This window comes from Microchirus variegatus (genome assembly GCF_963457635.1).
Source record: "Microchirus variegatus genome assembly, chromosome: 6".
Taxonomy (NCBI): domain Eukaryota; kingdom Metazoa; phylum Chordata; class Actinopteri; order Pleuronectiformes; family Soleidae; genus Microchirus; species Microchirus variegatus.
In genome coordinates this window covers 14622400-14645635 of record NC_139807.1, presented here as the reverse complement: position 1 = coordinate 14645635, position 23236 = coordinate 14622400, and the positions used below count along the sequence as shown (strand labels likewise).

Sequence of the window (23236 nt, the reverse complement as noted above, 5' to 3'; positions counted from 1 at the left end):
CCCATCTACTTACTCATCAGTCTGATGATCACATTCACCACATTAAAATGAAAATATCGAGCAGCGTCTTGTTGGAGCTGTGTGCAAAACAAGCGATTAAAGCTCGGGGACAAACGCACTTCTCTGACTGTGGTTATAAAGAAGAATAAGAGATGCTTTTTTTATTATGAGGATGGTGACTTGTAATGTTCAGCGTGTCAGGAACATTATTAAAAATGCAAGCAGCTGAGGTGTACATATGGGTGATGCTATTTATGAGATGTACAATATATTTATTTTCTACTTATAAAGTATAAATATAAATCTATATATTTATTTATTGCAAAGGCTTTATTTTGTAATGAACTTGAAGTTATCTGGACTGTAGATTCTACTGAAATTACACACAAATAAAAAAGAAATAAAAGAAAGAAAGAAGAATCGCGATGAACATGACAATAAAATTGTCCTGCTATCGAGAACTCATTGTGACAGACTATTTTTGCTTGGATTAAAATCTGATGTACCAATTAAAAACCAGATATAGCTATCTACGTATGTGATTTCTTTCATTTCGCTTCCAGCTATGTTGTTAGCAACGTGGTGGCTGACCCTCCACGTCAGCCCACACTGAAATATCTCAACAACTGTTGGAAAAAAGATCCCCAGAGGATGGATTCTTCACCTGATAATGAACAAATCTTTGTATAAAAAAAAAGAGCTGCTTTAAGAGCTTACTCATGATTGTTAAAGAAAATCATATAAAATGTGATGTCATTAAATGTTTCCTGGGTCTTGAGAGAACACTGTGCCCTCAGTAACCTTTTATCAAGTCATGTGCACAGGCCTCTTATTCAGCCTTCGTCTAACCATGCAAAATCAGATTCTTTATGCAACTGGATCCTGACACCTAATTGGCTTTACACATCAGCGTGGATTTGGGGCAGTGATTGGTTGTTCACGGCAGGGGCCCTCGCAGGCTCCACCGTCGAGACTCGCACTGGGGCCTTTTGAACGGACAGAAACAGCTGCCTGCTGCACAGACAACCAGCAGGGATGTGCTGCAAACGTGGAGTGGTGGTAATCTGGGGCTAAGAGGGGATGGGATCAACATTTCAACATCTGCAATAGTTGTAATGTTTCTCCACTGGCAGATATCTGTAAGCTGTGAGAGCAAGCTCCCCCGGGGGGGAGGGAATGGAAAAGTCAAAGACATGCAGGGGAAAACCCTGGCAGACTGAGAAATGAAAACAATACCGGGAGAGGGAAAAATAGATGAAAGATTGAAGGGTGAAGAGAGCGGGACAAAAGGCACTTAGTGCAGCGGGTGTGAAATACAGGGACAGTGCATCAGGGCAAATCAGTTGGCCGCTCACCAACTGTAGAGGGAGTAAATCTAAATTTAGGAATTTATTTGATTTCTTGCCAGAAGCCGAGAAGATACATTCTGTTCTTCTTATATCTGCACGGTAAACAGGAGGCAGGAGCGAGGAGACATTAATTTAGCATAAACACGGTTAAACGGTAATGTGTCCTCGAGATTTTCTGTGGCCCTAAACTGAATTTGATTAGATCCCACCACCCGTTTCCTCCAAGCAGTATGGTTGGGCTACGTGATGCAATTACATGCATTTCCATTATCACGCGTTGAGAAGGGTGCCAAACTAACTGATCCGTGCCATCCCGGTTTTTGGCACCCTTCCCTCGGGGTTCCAAGCCCAGTGATGTGGCTTCTACACAACGGAGCTCGAAAGTCCATTGAATCGTCACTTATATGTGACAGTGGGGGAAAATGACAGCATTTTTTTTTTCCTGCAGCCTCCTCTCAAAGTTAGTCCTCATCTTGTGATAAACAGCCACGAAATGCCAAGAAAGAATAAGAAACGTTGGATGTCCTCCATGGTGTCGTTTAGACACTGTTTTGTTTCTCTGTGGAATTTGCTGGTGATCTACACCGTGTTGCCCCCGTACGATGTCGTGCTGTTCGCGTACCTGACAAGCCCACACACCTCGTGTTTAGAACAACGCAAGCCAGATCAGGGTTTACGGTTCCAGACCACACAGTGAAGTGCACTGTAACACTCGGTGGTAAAGGCTTAATACTTCTCAGGTGGGAGGAACTGATTGAACTTGTATCCGTTTTCAAATTGTTAACGTAATATTGCAACCTTAGCAATAGCATAATGTAATATTTTACAAAATCCCCTCCTTGAACAAGCAATGACGAGATCTGTACACGGAGATACACAGATCTTGATCCTCCAGTTGTCCAAAGTGAAGCATTGCACACGATGGACACCAGCGTGATGACAGCTAGTATCATCTGATAGGTGCTGGATTGCAGTTGATGTCACAAGTTGCAAAAATGGTGTTTGTTCTAGTGAAATTGGGGAAAAAAAGGCCTCATAATTTTGCAGCTGGGAGACTAAATCAATGTATTATTACAGTTCATGTTCTTGACCAATTATATTTTAAGGTTTATCAATTTCCCTGGTCCTTCTCTTGTACCTGTAGCTTTTGAGTGACTCAAGTTGTCAAACCCTTGACAAGAAACGGTTTCTCAAACTTACCATTAAAGCACATTTTCCCGTTTGATTGCATACATTTTAAAACTCCACACATTCTCTTTATCAAACGACATAACAGTAAGGTTGAAACCTGACAGAGGGACCGTCTCACCCTCTATCATTTCCCTCTGTCGGGTAATAAATCCCAAAAAGGCCCAAACACTGACCAGTATTTTTATCATAAGATATTTTAAACTCCTTAATCCCTCAATACCTACCCTCTACAATCCACCATCGGCCAAGCTTCACACACACACACACACGTAACGATACAGGTGTGTAATAAAATGTTTGCCCTCGAATATTAAAAAGAAATGACCAAATACCAACATTCCCCACCATAACCTCGGTCAGCGCAGAAGAATGCAGAGCATTTAAAAACAAATAACTCAAACACAGGAGGTGCTCATCCTTTTGGTCACTTTATTAAATGTAATATTAAATACTTATCAAGATAATAGCAGATCAGATTCATGGCAAATCAAGTTGGTGGGTTTGCTAAAGTAAGAACATTCTTAGAGGAGGGCAAAAAAGTTTTCTTTACACTCATGAAATACACCTTGTGCAAACACGGGAGCCGACGAGAGACAACATGCGTCTCTTCGTGAGAAATGAACAAACTCCTCATGTTATAACAGTTACACCAGTTTAAGCGTTTAGAAGCGAGAATGTGCCAAAGTACAGGTAGTCTTGGTGTCTGTCTGGGGAGACGACAGCGTCCAGTTTCTCTCACAAAGCAGGGGGACACGAGTCAGCCAAATATAAGAAGATTTCCCATCTTTACTTCCTCCTGTCAAATCCTACCTGAAAAACACATTTCTAACAGAGACAGGTGAGTAAAGGGAAACGTTTTGGGCCCTGTAATAAATGGCTGCAGTGGTTATGCTTTGTGAGAACCAGTCAGTCACCGAAGCTTGGGATCAACACAAGAGGAACGTAAAACAGTGAAAAGGACGCAGTGCTATGCTAGACAACACGTAACGATGGGAGTGAGGTTTACGAAAAAAGGGTCATAGAAACCGACAGGCAGTTTTTGAACAACACAAGCATTCCATTACCATGTTCAGTGACAGCTAATGTAAACACTTAAAAGCATAATAGAAAAAGGCTCTCAACAAATCTCAGAACTTTACAGAGCTTTTTTTTTTTTTAGGAAACAAATATAAGGCCAATATTCTATTTTTTTTTTTAATGTTTTTCTTGACTAATGTGTTTATTCAGTCTCCCAAGAAGAGCAGGACTTTGCAGCACCAACAGGTTTTGATCATACTGGTGGAGGAATCTACTGCTGCTAATAATCACGTAGATGCAATATGGAGTCCTGTCACCGACGACACTGGTCCCACTCAGGTTTAGTTAAGCATTTAAAACAGTATAAAAAACTGAGTTTAAATTATAAGGAAACCCTCTAAAAGGGAAAACAATGCAATGCTTTAAAGCATTGGGGGGTAAAACGTGTTTGTCTTTAAATACAGGACAAAAAAAACTAAGATATAGAACTTGAATAACATTAAGGCGGTATATACATTTGTTTTTACTGTTGAACGTCCTAACTGATCTTTCACACGGTCATTTACATTATATTCCACCCTCTCTCAGCGAACTACAGAATTAAAGACCGAGAGTCTCTCCCACTCGAGGCCCCAGTGGACAGCAGCCTCGTCTCCAAACTACTCTTGGTGCAGCAGTTTGCTTTGAGCTCACAGCCGTCTTACAATGTGTTTGTTACTGGGCCACGCTGAGAATGGGCCGCTGGGAGCTGGCTAGATAAGGAGGAAACAGGTGAAGGGGGTGCTGAGGAAAAGTCTCTCTGACCTACAGGCCCTTGGAGGGCCCAGGATTTTTGCCCATGTTTTGGCGGGAACCCAGGCCGTGGTACTGCTGGTACAGTCCAAGTAGGTCCACCTGGCTGAGCCCGCTGCCTCCCATCATGCCGTTCTGCAGGGCCAGCTGGTTCAGGTAGCTTGCCTGGTTGGCCATGGCCAGCTGCTGCTCCTGCACCTTCCTGTTGGTGATCAGCTTCTGCACGAACATCATCAGCTGGGCGGCAACAAACATGCACACAATGTAAGTAACTGCAAACGGCAGCGACAGATTTGACATGATTAACCCTTCTGTGACCATAGTGTTTTGCATACTTCTCATTACCGTAACTCCTAGACTGTTTGGGATATCTAGAAAATTAAAAAACTATGGACTGATGACCTAGGGTACGGTTGGGTACCGGTAGCAGGTACTTTTCGTACTTGGTACCGATTTGCGTGGCATTAGCTACCAACATGTGTGTCCTTTTTTTGTTGCTCCGCAAAGACACGGAGAGAGCTGTGACATGATGACCCTGTTCACGTTCTAGTCGAACAGGGTCAGCCTCTGACTTGCTACTCCTCAAAAAGTGTTTGCTTGTCGTTAGCCTGCCGCCTGTGGCTAACGTTAGCCACTCGGCCAGTTAGCTCACAGTCCACAGCTGATTGTGTTACTTGCTTGTGACAAGAGACAAAGGGGCAGACAAAAAAAGAAGATGCATAGGTTGTGGAAGAGAGAAATGTTGTTGTTGTTGTTGATGACATGGCCCCAAATGTTCTATATTTATATCTAACTAACATTTATGTACATTAATTTTTGTTCTTAAATCCTCTTAATAAAAAACTGAAACTGAGAAAAGTAGACAAAAAATACTGAAAGGTACCGGTACCGAAATTCAGATACCGAATCGGTTCAATTATGAAAGGTACCCAACCCTAGTCCAGGGTAAAGCCCGCCTTTCACCCTATGTCATATTGGCACAGGATAAAGTGGTAGAAGACAGATGGATGGATACGTGAAAGAGGAGAAATAGAGCTTTGCGCCCATATACTTCCACGAAACAACCGTTCAATCACAGACAAAGATACCGTAATTCCTAAACAGTTAAATAGCTGCCAGATATTGAAAATCTGTATCACTCACTGAACATTTCTACAGCCATAAAATTAAAATAAATCCAGGTGGTCTGATCATCATGATGGTCATAAGAGGGTTAAATATATACATATATGGATTGTCAAAGTACAATTAATTATTAGAAATTAGTATATGAACAATATACAGCTATAAAGACAAAATATTGATAGTGATGGGCTAAAATATTGTGTTATTTCATGGCAAGTCACTATACTGAATCATTGACAATTGTATATTATGGCAATACGGACAATATGCCAATGCTGTGTTCAAGTGTCCAACTGCAGCAGGTTTTCAGCAATTTGACAAAGAAAACTTAAAATTGTATAGAACACTGTTTTAACCATGATAGTTTTTTCTTAAAGAATAGACTTATGGGTGGATCATATAAGATCAGAGTCATTCCAGCTTTTGGCACCCTTATATTGGGGAACAAATGATAAAAACACACCCACACAATAAATAATAAAAGCTACACATTTCTCTCTAACCTGGTCTTATTCCTGCAGTAAACAGCCACCATTATTACACTTTGTTTACTGCGTTGCTTTCTATTTCTTCATGGAATCTATTGGTGGGCTACATTGTGTCGTGTCAGTGAGACATCACGCTATTTATGTAGCTGAAGCAGCCATCACCATCCAGCCCACACACCCCACATAGGAAATGCAAGCCAGAACAAGGTGTATCGTTACAAACTACACTTGTACCGCTTGGTGGAAACAAGGCTTCAGGCACCACTACGAGTTTGGTAGTAAAATGGTGACAGTCTAAAGTTGTCTTCTAGTTATCAACCACTGTGGCTCAGAAAAAGGTCCTACCGTCTGCTGACTGGAGAGAACTTCTCTGTAGACCGCTTCCCTGCGCTTGATCTCCAGCTCCACGGTGGCCTGTCGTGCCAGAGCCATTGATTTGACCTGACTCTCAGTGAGTGACGGGTTCTCCTTCCACTGTGGGGGACAGACAACAGGTCACACTGGTTAACATCAATTGCCAACACACACAGTTAAAATCATACAGTACATGAGTGACAGAGATTACTCAATTGTTTTTTTTTTTGTTTTTTTTTTAGCTGTTACCAACAGCTGGATCACTTGCAGTTGTAGCATAAACATAACTGGAGACTTTTCTTTTGGGGCAATTGCTAAGCTAACTACGTTCACTGTTAAGTGCAACTAATGTTTGAATCAAGCGACACATATTTACAGTTAGTTACCAGGAGATCCACCTTCCTTGGTCACTTCTCATCACAAGAAAAACTTGCCTCGCATTCATCGTGAATGCAACATAAGAATGATCATCAAGCCTCCATTAACTGACGATTGGTGAGCGATGTTGCACTTGTATTTATACTCACCAGTCTAGCGATGGTGTCCTCCACCGACTCCCGTGGTAACATCTTTAATGCGTTTGTTGCTTCAATTACTTTCTGTCGTCCCTGGTTTATGAGCTCCTGAAGACAAAGTAATTAAAGGGATGGAAAACATTTTTTTTTAAAAAAGGAGCAGATGAGTGTTTTTGTACCATAAAAAAACAGTTTTAATGTTGTAGCTAGTCAGTACACAAGACTTTCAATTAGTTTGTTTTTACTGACTAACTCACTCTACACCAAATAACTTTCACTTTCACGCAGGCACAGCTCTTGTTTCGCAAACCGAAATTAAAATTGCTTCTGAACCTAAAAAGTTGCCAACCTTTATGTCATCAGTGGTCAATGTAGACCAAAGGAAGACAAAAGTGCATATTCAGTGATCTCTGGATACATTTTGAATAAAGAGAAGGAAAGCTCACAGACGGTGTCACCACTGTCATGTTTACTTCTGCTCATGTTGTGTATTGAGTTACAGCTGCTGTTGACGATATAGGCCAGAGGAACTTCAGTTCTCTTTACTGGCGTGAAAGTGTGCTGGAACACCAAGGCTCTGAAGCCTACACAGGAACAATGCCAGTGTGAAAGCACTCAAAAAAACCACTTTCTATTGCTCTATCATTCAATATCGTGTCCACTTAAACTCTATCATTATGTTTGACTACAAGCTTCAAAAACTGTTGTTTGTATATGCCACAATTACAAGAACAGACGCCAACACACAGTAGTGTTATGCTCACTATGTTGTGATAAAACAAAACAAAACAAAACACAAATCTCCTCTTGGACTTTGTGTCTCTCACAGTCAGATGTGCCGCAACGTATAAATAGCCGCCGCACCAGACATGCAGGATAACAAACTGTTGGGTAGAGGAGTGTGGCAGACTGGACTTGTTGGCTAGTAGACCGTTGTCACAATTAGCAGTGGGGTCTGAGGAATGTGGGGCGCCATGCCGTGAGGGAAGGAGAGGGAGGAGTGTGAGGCAGGAGAGGGGCATGTGGAGCTCATTACATACCTCCAGCTGCTGGTTGGTCAGCGAGGCCAAAGCCGCCACGTTGTAGTTGAAGTAGCCGGAGGTGCCCATGTCCATGTTGCCGTATGTCTGGTAGTTGGTCCTCATGGAAAGACCCTGACAGATAAGAGAGAGAAAGGTATTTAAAGCAGGTATTTAAAGCTACTCATGGCATGATGTGATCATGGGAGAGACTGTATCAGTGTGAAATAAAGACAAACTCATCCACACAGTGACTAATCCTGCTCCTCACTTCATGTTCAGTCGAATAAAAAAGCTCTCAACTTGTTCCACTGAAGAGCAGCACGTCGTTTGATAACAGCCAGCTTCTCTTGTAGTAAAGTGTGTATGTGTGTTTAAGTAAGAGAGTGAGTGAGAGATGCAGAGTGACGTGATGTAAATAGTCCTGTCTCAGTAAAGGACAGCAGGATGCCAGTGTTTGTGTGTAATTGAGCCTCTGCTGCAGATGGTTTCCCCGTGCCTTGTAATCTTGCCATCCGGTATGTAGAGGTGCGCATGTTTGTGTGTGTTGTGGGCCACTTTAGGCCTTTGGACCTGGTCAGAGGCAGGTGTTCAGGCCTAAACAGGCCAAAACCTCAAAACAAGCACAACACCACAGCACACATAAATCCACCGCCAAAACACACATTTCACTTTTGGGTGAGCAACAACTCTTAAACTTCAGCTGCATCTTCAGATAATCTGCAGACAGACGATCAGATATGACATGATTTTACTTTTTTCTTCCTTTTTTTGTTGGAAATAAGCCTTGTTAAGAGTAGAGGGCTCTTTGTTATTCTTCTTTTTATTCTGAGTTACAAACATGACATTTTAACACACAGCTTTTCCTGGCTACCATTAGCCGACTCTTTAAGGTACAGTGCAACATTTACGAGGGTTTATGGGTTGTGAAGACATTAGCAGAGACCAGATTTTGTTCCAGTTTTTTTTTTTTTTCAAACACAGCTCAGAGAAGCGTGATGCATGGTGTCGAACAGCAATGGCTGGGTACTGCTCACAATCGAATTAAAAACAGTTTTGAGTTGTGTTCTGTCATGTTGACTGGCTTTTTTTTATATATATATATGTATGTGTGTATTAACAGTAAGTCACACCACACATGCCTACGATCGGGAAAACCCAGCAGCGACCATCACAGAAACTCACTGCAGTGTATATTAAAACTGCATCGGCCTCATGTTCGGGTCAAATCCAGAAATAGACACCCTGCCAAGGGCTTGGTTGTTCCATCTCAGATCAAGCTGGGCTGTAGCTCACAGTTGAGTTTAGAGGTGGAGCAGTTCATGACTCTCTGTGGGGGGAGTTCACATACTCTCTTCTCTTCGACGCACCTTTGGGAACTCAAATGTGGCACTAATTGATTAACCGTAAAAAATAAGTGCCTAAACCTACCACCACCGCCTCATGGATAAAATTGACTACTTTGGTATATGACAGACAGCAGCAATGTGAACGAAACTGAAATTCTCACATTCAACCCCATCTTCCACGGGAACCCACTGTTCTCTTTAGATGCAGAGGAGCTTGGAGGGAAAAGCCGCTTAAGGCACACAAAGGGCAGAGAAGAGAGTGTGTGTTGGAAAAATAATCATTAGAGTGAATTAGAATCTAGGATTACACAAGGGGGTGCATGGAGACCTGCTCCTGCTACTTTACAACCTCAAGCACCCCTGCACACTTCTCCAAATAAACTCCACTTATTGTCCATTGCTTTGTTCCACAAGAAAGGGAAGGGAGGGTGAGGGATGCACAAGTTTTACACCAACAGGTCAGTGAAGATTTAGAAACTCCTGTCTATGTGCTTACAGTTAGTTTGGACAACCTCATGTATTTGTACAGCAGATCGCCAACCTGATGGTGGGCCAAAATGGCAATCACCAGAGTAGAGGGAGATCTGTCATCTGCTTACTCCGAGTGATGAAAGGATTATCCAGATACACTAACACTAACTCACACATCCTGACAAACAAATGTGGGGCCTTGCTAAGCACACCTTTGATGTGAATGAGCAGGAGAATGATGGACGGAGGGGATAAATGCTATATGTGGCCTTTGAGTTTTTTGAAGTGGTGGATATGTCAGCGTGCAACAAGCACATCGTCGCCTGTGCACTTGTATCCCTTCTTACCTTTTTCTCGGCTTCATACTCGGCCCAGGCAGCCTTACGGTCCTCCTCGCTCAGGGCTTCCTCCTCTTTGTGGTCCAGCAGGGAGTCGTGTTCATGGTAACACACAATCTGGTCCTTATTGTTCTTCAGCATTTCAGCCAGGAAGAGATCCTACATCAAGGAAGATGTCAAAAAAGATGAAAAGGGTCATGGTGGGTTTAAATTCATCACTGAAGGGGAGGGAGAGTTGGATCTGGGAGAGCTGATGAAGGCCACACGGCCTCCTGAGTTTAAAAAAGAAAAGGTTTCAGACTTTTAGCACAAGTCCTGATTCTGGCATATAAAGATAGGAATCAGATTGCTTTTATCAACTGCCATTAATTAAGAAAAAACTAAACACACTCACACACAGAGGTAGATCTACTTTGAATTAAAACATTGTGTCCCTTTTGTGTCTTTTTCCTATTCCCCTAGATCTTTCAAACATTCACAAAAATATTTTAGAAACCATTTCTTTGTATTCAGCTTAAATTTTAAAAAATTCTAGTTGTGTACCTAACTTGGATTGGACTGTACAAGGATTAAAAGGAAATGTAACGCAAAGAAATAAATAAAGGATTTTGGGGGGTCTGGTTTCCATGACTACAATGTTATTGAAAACAATACCTGAGTAAAATTAAGATTGCTGGGCCAGGCTCCACTCACACAAACATGGTTTGAATTACTCTGTGCGGCATGTTTGCTTTTCTTTGTCTTAAACTTAGCTTTACATTAAATTGGAACTTCGCATTCTGGAAAAGAAACGTCATACAGAAGTTGCATCACCAACATGCACACGGACCTCTTCAAAGAGGGCGGGCTTCGTCGTTCTAAATGGCGACAATGAGTGTTAAGTTGTAAACAAAATTTATCATAGATGTCATTGGTATTAGAGAGGAAAAAACACAAAACAGAAACAACACACAATGAAATTAGGCAGTGATTGCAAACCTGCATTGAATAAACTGAAAATAAACACCAGGCCAGACGGAGTGAAACTAGATCCTTGGGGGGGGGGGGGGGGGGGGAGAAGTGAGCAGCAACAAAACTACACAAGTACCTATTTTTAGGCTCTCCGCACTCCGTAGAGTGACAACTAAAGGTAGCCGAGACAGGTACGTGCCCAAGAGCCTCTCGCACACATACTCATCAAACTTCACAAACTTGGGACCTGGATCTGATTTGCTCCTCATTGACACATGTTTATGTTTCTCAGCCATCACACTCAATCAGGACAAAACCAGGCCACCCCTTACCACCAGACATTTCAGAGCAGAGGCACAGCCAGCGATTCAGCTGCTCCTTTGCTCTCTAATTAGGACATAAAAGCATGAGAGAGCCTGTTGGCCTTACTCGGATAAAAGGCATCCATCATGGTTTGTTCTGCCAAAGTAGGTGAGCCCAAGGTCAAAGAAAGTCCACGGTAGATGCCAGCACAGGCAGTTATGTTATTCAGGCAACTGGTATAGACACAACAAGCACGGGATGACAAAGCTCGAATCAGACTCCGTGGTGACAGTAAGGATTATCCAGTGGCCAATTACATTCATCTGGGCAAGTTGATCTTTCATGACAACCTACAAATTTCCATCACTCTACTAAGTGACCGCTCTGGCATCTTGTCTGACAAAGGAGAATTATGGCAGCTACTTCTAACTATGGTGCAAAAACAAATAGTGTTTTGTTTTTTTTTGCATTGTGGAAACAGGAATTTCTGCTGTTTGAAAAGGGGACAGCAAGTTTGCTCCCTTTATTCTCTCTACAGTGTGGATCAGGGCTGCTACCTAAGTCAGCTACGCTAACAGGCAGAAGATGGACGTGCATTGCTGCCAAACATAAAGCAGGCAAGGTATTCAGCGAGGTCTTTCATTCTCACGAATGCTGATCAGATTAGACCCGATAAAAACCTGTGTGCATTACAGTCATTTGACCCAAGAGTGAATGACGTTTAAATATGTTCCCACAGCAATGGTGCAGGGGTGGTCCGGTCCATCTCCAATCCTGCTGCGCTCAGTGTGTATGTGTGTGTCGAGCCAGCACTAATGATGGAAGGTAACTTGACCTGGCCTATTGTCATTGTTATGGAGTTGCATGGTAAACCCCATCACTTAAGTGCAGGGGGGGGGAAAGGGAAGCAAGTAATGCTGGGTGGGCATATGTGCCTAGATAGAGGTAAATTATCCCACTCAACTCAATTTGTATCCCCCTGAGAAGGAGTATGTAAACAAGGGTGTGTATTCATGAAAGTGTGAAATTTAGAAAATGATTCTTGCATTTTGCTACACAGTATGTACTGCAGAACAAGACAAGAAAAGGGGTAAGGAGAACATAAAAATATTTTATTATATAATATAAGCAAACAAGGCATTAAACATGAATGACTTGTATGACTATTAAGTCCTTTCCTTTTTTTTCATCTTTTTTTCTTAGGCTCTTCTGAGGCTCAATTCCTGTACATATAATGCATGAATTATGAAAATGGCTAAACCGCCACAAGTCCATAAAAGATGTAAAGCACTTTTAAAACTAGGCATCTTACATCACAGAGATGAAAACTTGGGAGCCTACATAAGCAGACCTCATATAGACTTTACAACTTGGCAAAGGCACCCACATGTACTTTACCAGTAGAGTTTAAGTGACGCTGAACTGTAAAGGGTCTGATGCAATTAAACGCCCACCTGCATTAATAGCTGCACGTTACATGAAGGCAAGATTTTTGGCCTACTTCTCGTATACTTTCTCGAGCACACCATGCAACCACGTTAACTCAATTTCCTGCACCTAACTGGCCACTTACTGTGTTAAGAATGCTTTAACCGAGCCTCTACAGTGACTGTTTAATATTATTTCTGCCATTGCCACAACAATAAACCCTCAAAAGTATAAACCACACAGGAGGCATAAAACGTGCAAGAGAGGAGATGAGAGGCTGCAAGGTTCGGAAAAATACTGTGGGAAAATAGACCCTCGATTGTGTCTGTGGTACAGAGGGACATGGGTAGAAAACAAGCTGTCCAGAAATTCTCACAGTATTAAAAGGTTGCCGTGCCTTTTTGAAACTGCTTTAATACACAGGTACATTAACCACAGTAACAGAGGGGCCAAAACAGGAGAAATGAGAGTGGTTGACATATTTGTAATATCTAAACATAGCATGACAAAACTCCCTCTCCCCCAGCTGCAGACAAGTGATACACAAAACCCTACTGGCCCACTCTAAACAGTTCCCTGCAGGAAATATGGGTTTAGTAGCTGGACATCAGTAAGCTTCTCTTGCCCTCAGGACTACACTGTTTTTATACACTTCAGGACCTTTGCACAAGTCAGAGGTTTTATCCAGATGCCAGCCAGTTACAGACACAATTGAACATATCACAAATGGCTTAACTGAGACTTTGTTTGGAAGTGGACAGACAGGTCAGGAAGAATTCAGAAGCAGTCAATGGAGTATGATGGTGTAACACCACTGGGAGGTAAAAAGTCAAAAATGGGACTGATTTCTGAATTAATTTAAAGAAGAAAATCAGACATTCTCCAAGGGGCAGTGACCCTGCCATCACTGAGGTAGTATGGGGTATAGTAAGGAGACTTAATTTATAGCAAGGAGACTTAATTTGCACATGTCAAAAGATAAAGACAATATTCTAAGAAATGTGAAAAGACAATTCATCAATAAATAATTAAATAAGCAATTAAGAATATGCTGGGAGAAAAGAAGCAGGCTTTAAGTTGTTTTTGTATCTTATTGCAAGTATGCAATGCAAAAAAAAATGGATTGCACTGACGTTCAGTGAAAACAGACAGTACTTCCAACAAAATATACATTTTATCATGTTTGGCAAGTGCCATATTTAAAGTGGGTAAAATCTGGGTAATAAGGGATAGAAAACCATGAATGACCTTATAAATAAGGTGTTTATGATACTTCACAATAAAAGTGGGCCATCAATTGCCTTATAATTCACAATGATGAGTAGGCTACAATAATTATCACAGGTAATAAATCTTAGTGTAGACTCAGAGGTAGCAGATTTAGCATTAGGCGAGCAAACAGCATCAGAGGAAATACAATTTATTACGAGACCACTTTTTTTTTTCTTTTGTTTGCCAACTCGATCTTCCAAAAAAAGGTGTGGAATATGTCCTATACATAGTGTACTGCCTTAATATTTTCTGACAAAGTCTGAGGCTTTTCACTGGATTTGTATAATAATGCAACACCCGAAGCCCATTCCATTATCTGGTGATATATTTCAACGCTCATCTGTACAGCGACAAAATATAATTAATGAATAAATAAACAAATAAATGATTATCTTATTCCATGTTGATATTAAGCAACTTCATTATACAGAGATGAGTCGTATTCAGAGACAGAGTCAGTAATCCCAACAGACTGAAAACTGCAAATGAGGCCCAGGGCTCACAAAGTCTTGCTGTTCAGTCATTAACGCTCCTCTCTCCACCTGTAACTTAACAAGCTCAGGCAGGTTTCTGAAAGCTGGCAAAAAGGCATTCTGGGAAGTGTAAGAAACCACTTACTTACTATCTGGGGTAGGCAGAGAGTGGGTACACCACAATAACATGTGTCACAAAATAAGTCATGGAATCCGCTGATCATCCCTGACTTGTGTACTCTACTAACTGGTATACACTGTTCAAGAGGGCATTTTCCTTTAAGGTCAAAGACACTTCCTAACCCTAATGAGGCAAAGATGGCGTCTGGTCTGCTCGTGTCTATACAGAGGTTTGAGTGCACTACCTTTCAGTTTACCTGACGGAGCCTAATGAACACTGAAGCTGTCACCTGCTGAGAGCACATACAGTGAGGTACGCCCATAGTCCACCAGTATGACTGACAGTGTATCCTGCAGAGTTGTATAAAAATTGTCACAAACGAAGCATTTTTTTTTTCTTTCGTGCAAATGGCCACAGACAAAAACTGGAACTGGAAGATATGCATGTGATGAACAGAATATATTTAAAAGTGGGTGAGAAGACGAAATCTCATGTCTGGGACGTGGACGTTCTTTGTCATTAGGGGGAAGTACGCCCGCTTCTTTTGTCTCCAATTAGTTTCTCTGAAAAGCACGGAGACATCTTTAAAAATAGGGGGGTTTAAATAATGACCCTTCATCACGCACTGGGAGGCCAGAGGGAGAAAAAGAAAAACATCTTTACTGAGCTCGCTTTGAACATTAAGAGTCAGTGTGTCGAGTCCAGGCAACAGATGGTTGTGAAGATGGCTGAGAAAAGCTGGGGGAAAAGAGGAAGTGAGTGGGGGACATCAGAGGGACAAGTTGGACGGGGAGTAGACACAAAGGTGAGCTACAAGGTGAGTAAGGTGCAGTCATGACTGTGGTAGGATATAAGCAGGTACAGGACATCAAGAGAGGCTTAACACGGGAGGAGGGAGGTGGCAAGAAAACAGCGTTTCACTCTAATCTACATGACCAGAAGGATTGTGCTTCCTAACTTCAACCACTGCCTCCGTGTCCCTTGTGACAATTTCACAGCAATGTACCCTCGCCTGCTGAGAAAAAAAACACTTCCCAGTGCAAAACCCAGATCAGTCTCTCCTTCTGTGCAGCAGAGCACTGTTGGCTCCAAGTGATGGAGGGTGTCTGACTCATCTTCACATCATTCCAGACAGCAAATTCCTTCCGTAACACTGCAGCCCTGCTGCCACATCATAGTAAACCCCCCGGCCAAAACAGGTTGGCTTGTTAAAGAGCTTGTCAGTCTCTCCATCTTTAATACCGTGTCACATAAATGTCACTGGGCTCATTAAAGATCATACACATCTAACAGGCCATGGCTTAATGAACACATCTTTCCTCTCCAAATCTCCAACAGTGCTCTGGTACACTCTAAGAGGGCGACTCCTGCTTTAGAGGAATATGGAAGGTGAGAGCAATGATATCAGCTGATCGCTGAGTGGTTTCGCAAAGTGCTCCTACCTGTTAACGCTCATAAAGGGAATAACAATAAAGATCTTATGACATCGTTAATGAATAACAGATTTCTCCATTAACGTGCACTCAACAACCTTTTGAATGTCCAGTGGAAGAGCAACCGTGTTGGATATACAGTGTTTCATTTATCCATTCTGTTTACAGATTTCTGCAGAGTAACCCAGGTCAGACCAAAACAACGAGGTAAAACCACTTAAGCTGATCTGTATAAACCTCAAAGCTGCAAAAAGTGAAGGAGGAGGAAAGGATGGAAGTTATTCAAAGATCAGCAAAAAAGTAGAAGATAGCAAGGAATTAATAAAACCCCAAAAGAGAGTGCAGCAATGTTGCAATAAGAAGACTATTTAGTAAATAGCAGTAAACAGATTCATCAGTGCAGCTGTGCGGGGTTGGATGGGCCATGTAAGGGATGTGTGTTCTTATTAAACCCCAGGGGGCCAAAATAGTGACACTGCACCTGCACACTGGAGAGACGAGGCAAGCAAAGGACTATGGAAAAAAACAGAAAGATCCCAAAAAGGCCAAGCAGGACACAAGCTGGCACCGTGTCTAAATAACAGTTTATCACTCAAGTGCTAAACTTCAAAAGAAAGAACATACTACTTGGTGCAAGCTTGGAAAAACAAGCTTGGCATTTAAAAAGACATTCTGTGCCGTTTTTGTTGAAGGCTAAAAGAGTATTTTACTACTGTTAATAGGTTACAGCTTGCTTTTCTGCATTTCCTTTGGGGATCAGTCTAAAAAAAAATAAAAACTATGAAATCTGAGGTAGTTGTTGGTCAAAGACCAATTACACATCTGATTTGTGCTAAACATATTGTCAAGCATGAAAACACATTTTTTTTTTTCAGTGTGAATAAAAACAAAAAAAATGAATAAACCTGCGCATGTTTACCTTAGGGAGCACGGGCGTGGCTTTTTTGCTCTTCTTGTCTGAGGGATCATCGAGCATGTCTGGTTCAAAGTTGTAGAGCTCGGTCAGCTCGTTCATGGTAAAGTGCCTCTCGATCTGCTGCTGGTCCACCACGCGGAATGATAGAGACTGCTTGGTAACCTGTCGCTCATAAATCTTCTCCTCCATTGTACCCTGAAAGAAGAGAAGGCAATGGGCATGAATGTCAAACAATATCTCCCCAAAAAGCACAAGAAACAGTCAGTATGTCATCGACATATCATTCCTGTGAATGATCTGTTGTAGCTTCCAGAGCAAATCCCCTACGGAATTGAAGAAGGAATTATTTGGTCATCTGTTAGCCAGAGGTTTAAGTATTAAGTATTTTTTTAACTAATCGATCGCAACTACTCACTGCTGTGTGTTCTGATGACAAAACTCTCCCCACAGAACACGAACGCACAGAGGAAATGAAGGAGATAACGAGACTTGGTTGGTTATTGTTTGGATTGAGAGTTTTCCATCAAATATTGTGATCCCTCAATGTTTACAGTTTGTCCTCAAATGACTAGTGAATATAATGCATATATAAGGCACCCTAGTGTGTAAAAACTGATAAACTGAGATTATGTCACTAATGACACCATGTAGCTCATTTTCAGAAACAAGAAAATTAAATGAGTCTTCATGGCAGATACTAAATCCAAGACTAGTCTCTGTAGATTTATGTGCTTAAAAAAAAGAAAATGAAACAAGTCTAGAAAACAAAATCTAGTCAAGTCAAGGATTTTAAAAATCATGACACCACCCCAACCATTTGCAGTGGAGCCTGCTATAATAACCCTTTCCTATTACACCAGATTATTTTTTGTTTTCCCTGACATTTATTATTTTTTGACAACTATGTAGACATGGGCCCTCATTTAGCAAACGTGCATACACAAAAATGTGGATGCACGCTCATTTTCTTGGAAAGACATGCGATTTAATCTCACGCTAGCTCGCATTAGATCTGTTTTTCCAGGACTTCTGCAGTGAGAATCCAGGGTATTGGATGTGGAGGTAAAAAAAAAGAAACCAAAAAACTTTCTGACGCTTGTCTGACTGTGCAGCTCTAGGCTGGTTTCTGAGTGACAACATCTGATTTAATTAAAAAGGAAGAAATGTATCTGATGCAATATGTACACTTTAAGGACCTGCGTTAATATTTAATAATTCAAAATATTAACTGTGCAAATGTGCATTTGTTTTGAATGCGGCATGTTTAAATATTCACTAATATCTGGCTCAGACAGTCTGCCGTGTGACACTGAAGGAGACTCTACTCAGCACCACCTTATTGTGGATCAGTGGCAGACAGGGGTCTGGCTGAAGCACTGGTGATTCTGAGGTCAGATCAAGAGATAACTTGATATATAATGAGTGATAAGCTTGACATATATAATATATAATGACTTGTGCAATAATAACCTTGTTATTTTGACATTCTGATGTTATAATGCTTATTTTCACGTAATGTCTGTCTTCTCAGTCACCCAGGTCATAGCTATCTGTAAGACTTGATTCAGTTTCTCAGTGTCGTTAATTCAAAGAGGCGAGGTCTTGAAACAATGAATATATCGGGAGTGGCATTGAAAACTACAATCGTTTTCACCCACCACATTTATTGATACAAATTACACCTTAGACTTGACGTATAGTGATTTTTGTACCTGAATCTGCATTAGTTTCTAAGCAAGTTTGATAAATGAGGGCCATGGAGATGATTTTAACAAATATTTTATTTTTTTTTTTAAACGTGTTTCTGCAAGCAATAAGTGGCCTATCAATAAACATATCCATGAATAAAACAACTTGTGAAACTCACCTGGGCAAGGAACCTATAGACAAACACTGGCCTAATCTGGCCAAAGCGGTAGACTCTGAAGATGCTCTGGATGTCGTAAGAAGGGTTCCAGGACGCATCAAAGATGATGACCCTGTTGGCTGCCACAAGGTTGATGCCAAGTGAGCCAGCTCGTGTTGAGATGAGGAACAAACGACCTCTGACGAAGAAGACAAGTGGGAAAGTTATTAAGGACTGCATTGTTTCCATCAGTCGATGATTTTTGTTGTGCTGTTAACTATAATAGGGCATTTTTACCTTACGTTACTGGTGTCATTAAACTCTTCAGCCCACTTTTTTCTGGTAAGGGCGTTAGTGGATCCATCCAGACGATAGTAGTCGATGTTCCTGTACCACTTGCCTTCACCTTAAGAGATATGCTACAGTTACACAAGTGTTGACGACTTATCCACCTCCATTTCTGCACCACAAACCTTCAAAACAACACATGTCACCATCAACAAGGCCTTTCCCTTGTCAAAAAGACTTAGTTTGGGTTTTAACAGACATCAGATAGATGACTGTGTTGGTTAGAGGCCAGCCGTGTTTAGCCTTCAAAATGGCTGCCCCCCCACCAGCCTTCATAACAAACATTTCGGTATGTTTCCAATTACGGCACTGTGATCTTTTCATTACAAATTACAAACCCTTGAGCAAACATTTTTTTGTAGAATAAAAAGTCAAGGTCTAATCATTTTCAAAATGAAAGTAAAAACAGCTGCTGAAGTTTAACTAGGAACATGACCTGACACCAGCGGCAGTGTGTATGCGTGCGTCTATGTGTGTTCAGTGGTAATAAGCAAAGCAACGATTACAAGGATGCATGTTGTATGTGGGCAGTCTTATGGGCGTAAAAACATGCATTTCCATGCGAGAACACTTCAACCTTTTCCAAAGCAATGTTAATGTTTCTGAATAAAGTTAAACCAGAAAAATTAACACTGGGTTCATAGTAGTCTATAAGAACCCAGGTTATGCAAACACTGGTGTGTGAAAGCTGCACATCATGAAATCAAGAGCAGCTTACAAATACAAATATGCGTAGGCAAATATAAGACGATTCAGTGGAAGACATCAGCTGCACTAACTGAAATCGTAAGCTGCTATTGTTGCTAAAGTGATGATGACATGAAGTCCACCATGTCCACCTTTGCTGGATGAACTCTGACAAAAACACCAGCAAGGAGGAGCTGCGTTTGCGTTTCACTGGATACCACTTCTGCTAAAATATTTGGATAACATGATCTGATCGGCCGACACTCATGCTCGGATTGGAAAGTTCAACATTTCTAATCTTCTGTCACATTCGATGCAAGAAAAGCAAAGCAATGAATCCATAAAGCTGTTCAGCAACACGCAATGCCCTCCTCCCTCCCATCCAAAGTGAATGAGCATAATTCCAGTTCCTTCACCATGAGAGTGGCGTAAACATACCTTTGTATGGTGATATTTTTTCCTCATCTTTCGCTCTGCATGCCAATTCAAGGAAATCCTCGATTAGGTCCAGAGAGATTAGAGATTGACTGAACACCAACCTGAGAAGACAAGGACAGATGTTAAGACCAGTGTCCCTTCACTACAGCTACATGTGTGTTTGATCTACCCCAGCACCTTCTAGTCACACTGAGGATCAAATGCACAACATTCGAAAATATAGACACTTACACTTTCTCCTCCACCTCCTCTGCCATCCGCATGATCTCAAAGAGGAGTGATATCTTTCCAGAGTGCGCCAGAATCTCAGCGTCGGCGTCTGTGACAAAATCTCTGTGCCAGTCGGCAGCACAGGGGCTCCCTGGTGTCGAGCTAGTGGTCCGAGCTGTTTGTGATGTGCAAGGTTACAGATTTATCTTCATGGCATGAGAGTGAAATCTCAACAAATCAACAACAAAATCTAACAAAGAGCACATTTCAGTACTACCCTGCAAACACATCTCTATCCACAGAGACATAGAGATGTCAGAGTAACTTGGGGTCAGATCTCTTGCCCAGGGACACATCAGCATGTATGACTACTGGGGTCAGAGAAAACCACAGTACAATACTTTGATATAAAAAAGATTTAAATTTTGCTATGTTTATTGTCATTATTGACATACAAGTCCCATGAGTGCCAAGATAGAGGCTTTCATGTTCTAAATCTTCTAAGTGGAAATTTTCAGGAAATCCACAGACAAAAGTTGAGGTTCTGGCTTCTGCAAAGCTACTTTACTGAATGTGTGGAAATAAATGGTGAGTGGCATCACTTATTTTTAAGGGAATGTCCCAGACATAAAACCCCGGTTCAATGTGGTCATTAGACGAGACTTACGTTCTTCGACCGGCTCTGGTCTGGACCTGCTCTCTCCGTTTTTGCCCCGAGAGCTGGTGTTCCACTCCTTGATGACCTCCACCTCATCGCTGTCAGAGTCATCAGATCCCTTCTTTTTTCCCTTCTTTCCCTTCTTTTTCCTAATAGGGTGGAGGAACAGTGGAAGAGCCAGGGTCATCAAGAGTAACAGATGCAATAGAGAAGGGCAACTAAATGAGGTCATCTCTACTTATAAAGCACAAAAAGAAGGAGGTGAGTCTGCTTTTACCTTTTAGACTTCTCGTCCTCAGAGGTCATGCTCATAGAGGACTCTTCCGTTTCTGAGGCGATGAACTCATCCATGCTGTCCTCGTCAAAGAATCCCTGCGAGAGAGCATGTGTGTGAAGCTCAAATGTGCAGCGATACAGGTCAAGCAAACTGCAGAAATTGTGCACAACAAGAAAAAACAAAGCTCTGCAGCAGAAACAATGTGTGTTGCTCTCCCCTGGTGCATGGCCTGTCAGCACTACCTTTCTATTGCTTCCCCACAGTGTGTGTTATTTGTTTGTATTCCCTGTATTCGAGTTAGTGTTTAGTGTGGTTTAGTCTCGTCTTACGTGGCCTTACCCTGTTTTCTTTACTGATGTAGTCCAGCTGAAGGCACCAGGGATGGGTCCAGATTCTGCTGAGCATCTGGAAATCCTGGAAGAGCTTGGTCCCTGCACGGCCCCGGCCTCCCTCCACAGCATTCCCCACACCTGCACACAAGGGAAAGAGTTTGAGGAGGAAGATGGATGCGTGTTTGATTTATGTACTTGAAAGTATGCCCTAAAATCTCGTTATGCATGCTGACGAGTGTGGAAATCGCAGTACACGAATCAAACCTTGATCGCTACCTCGATCTGCCTAAATATAGACAAATTGCAGTAAAGTTGTTCTAAAGACAAGCCAAATCAAACCAAGCAACAAGTGTCATCCTTTTGATCGACAGAAACACCAAGCTAAGAATGTATGTCCTGTGATGAGGTCAATCAGATCATGGCTTACAGTGACGGCTGCTGAAATGCTGATATTTTACCTGTGCTGCACTCAATGGAGGCCAATAGTTATGGTGGGTTTAACAGAAGCAGAGGAGAGGGGTGGGGAGCTTGTGTGGGGATTCCCACCCTGCAGAGTGACTGGTTGTCTTGGGTCCAAAGACATAGTGGTGGAGGTCCAGAGCCTCAGACACAACATCAGCACTGTGCCCCGTGGACAACCCAGCCTAATGAGCCACAGCACATACCACCAACCCCCATCACTCCTCCTCTTCTTACATACCGGCTTTCCTGTTCTTTGTTTTCGCTTTTGGTGTAAAACCTCTGGCCCCTTCTGCTTCGCAATGTCTTTCCCCTTCCTTTATGCCCCCACACCCACCCTCCACCCTCTGTTCCCTCTCTCCCAGAGCTCTTCATTAGGGAGACGTGGGAAACTAGGCTTAAACCCTGCCTGCGGCACTCTGCCAGCTGCCACTCTTAGACACACACACACACACTGTGGGCCACATTCAGAGAGCAAAGTCTACCAAACGACTTAACAATACGGCATGAATACGTGAGACCAGAGGCCTTCCATTTATCCAAAAACCTTGTCTGGACAAATTACACCCAGCCAAAACGCCACTCCTGCAGTAAGATTTAGCCTCATCCTAGACCATGCATGTTTTCCAGTGGAATTTCAATGGAATTTAGTTTTAGTCCAAGACTAAGCTAAGTCTGTGTCTAAGCAATCAGACTTGATTCTTTTAAAGCCCCACTAGCAGCCCCTAGTGGCTTTGCTGCTCATAACACCAAAAAATCTGGATAGTTGGGACCAAGCGGGACTGCCATTCTAAATATCACTTGCTTATAAGCAAAACAAACAAACTGCATGTGAAACCACAATGAGAGCATTGTCCTCACCTGTGAAGTGCTCCACGTAGTACCTGTAGAGTTTACACTGGATTGGTGTCATTCTTATCGACAGCACATATTCATGTTTTGGAGGCAGGAACTTGGTGAGTGCAGTGTAGTCCTTCCTCTGTGGGGGGCAACATTAAATTAACACTTAAGATGACAGATGTGGTCAAAGAGAATCTGTGTCAACTGTAGCAGGTGGTTTTGTGGTTGTTTTTTTT

At 42.0% G+C, this 23236-nt stretch overlaps 1 protein-coding gene across 1 annotated transcript in view; it reads right to left on the bottom strand.

Moving 5' to 3' along the window:
• Positions 1 to 3012: 3012 nt before the first annotated feature.
• Positions 3013 to 23236, bottom strand: part of atrx (ATRX chromatin remodeler) — a 32092-nt gene continuing 11868 nt past the window's right edge. The window contains exons 21-34 of the mRNA XM_083891826.1: positions 23022 to 23139; positions 21709 to 21839; positions 21370 to 21464; positions 21102 to 21241; positions 20456 to 20609; positions 20225 to 20325; positions 19049 to 19157; positions 18773 to 18950; positions 16909 to 17100; positions 10018 to 10167; positions 7872 to 7985; positions 6844 to 6939; positions 6308 to 6436; positions 3013 to 4586 (exon numbers count right to left, since the gene is read on the bottom strand). Of these exons, the coding sequence (XP_083747952.1) occupies positions 4362 to 4586; positions 6308 to 6436; positions 6844 to 6939; positions 7872 to 7985; positions 10018 to 10167; positions 16909 to 17100; positions 18773 to 18950; positions 19049 to 19157; positions 20225 to 20325; positions 20456 to 20609; positions 21102 to 21241; positions 21370 to 21464; positions 21709 to 21839; positions 23022 to 23139 (1932 nt within the window). The 3' untranslated portion in view covers positions 3013 to 4361. The remainder of the gene's footprint in view (positions 4587 to 6307; positions 6437 to 6843; positions 6940 to 7871; positions 7986 to 10017; positions 10168 to 16908; positions 17101 to 18772; positions 18951 to 19048; positions 19158 to 20224; positions 20326 to 20455; positions 20610 to 21101; positions 21242 to 21369; positions 21465 to 21708; positions 21840 to 23021; positions 23140 to 23236) is intronic.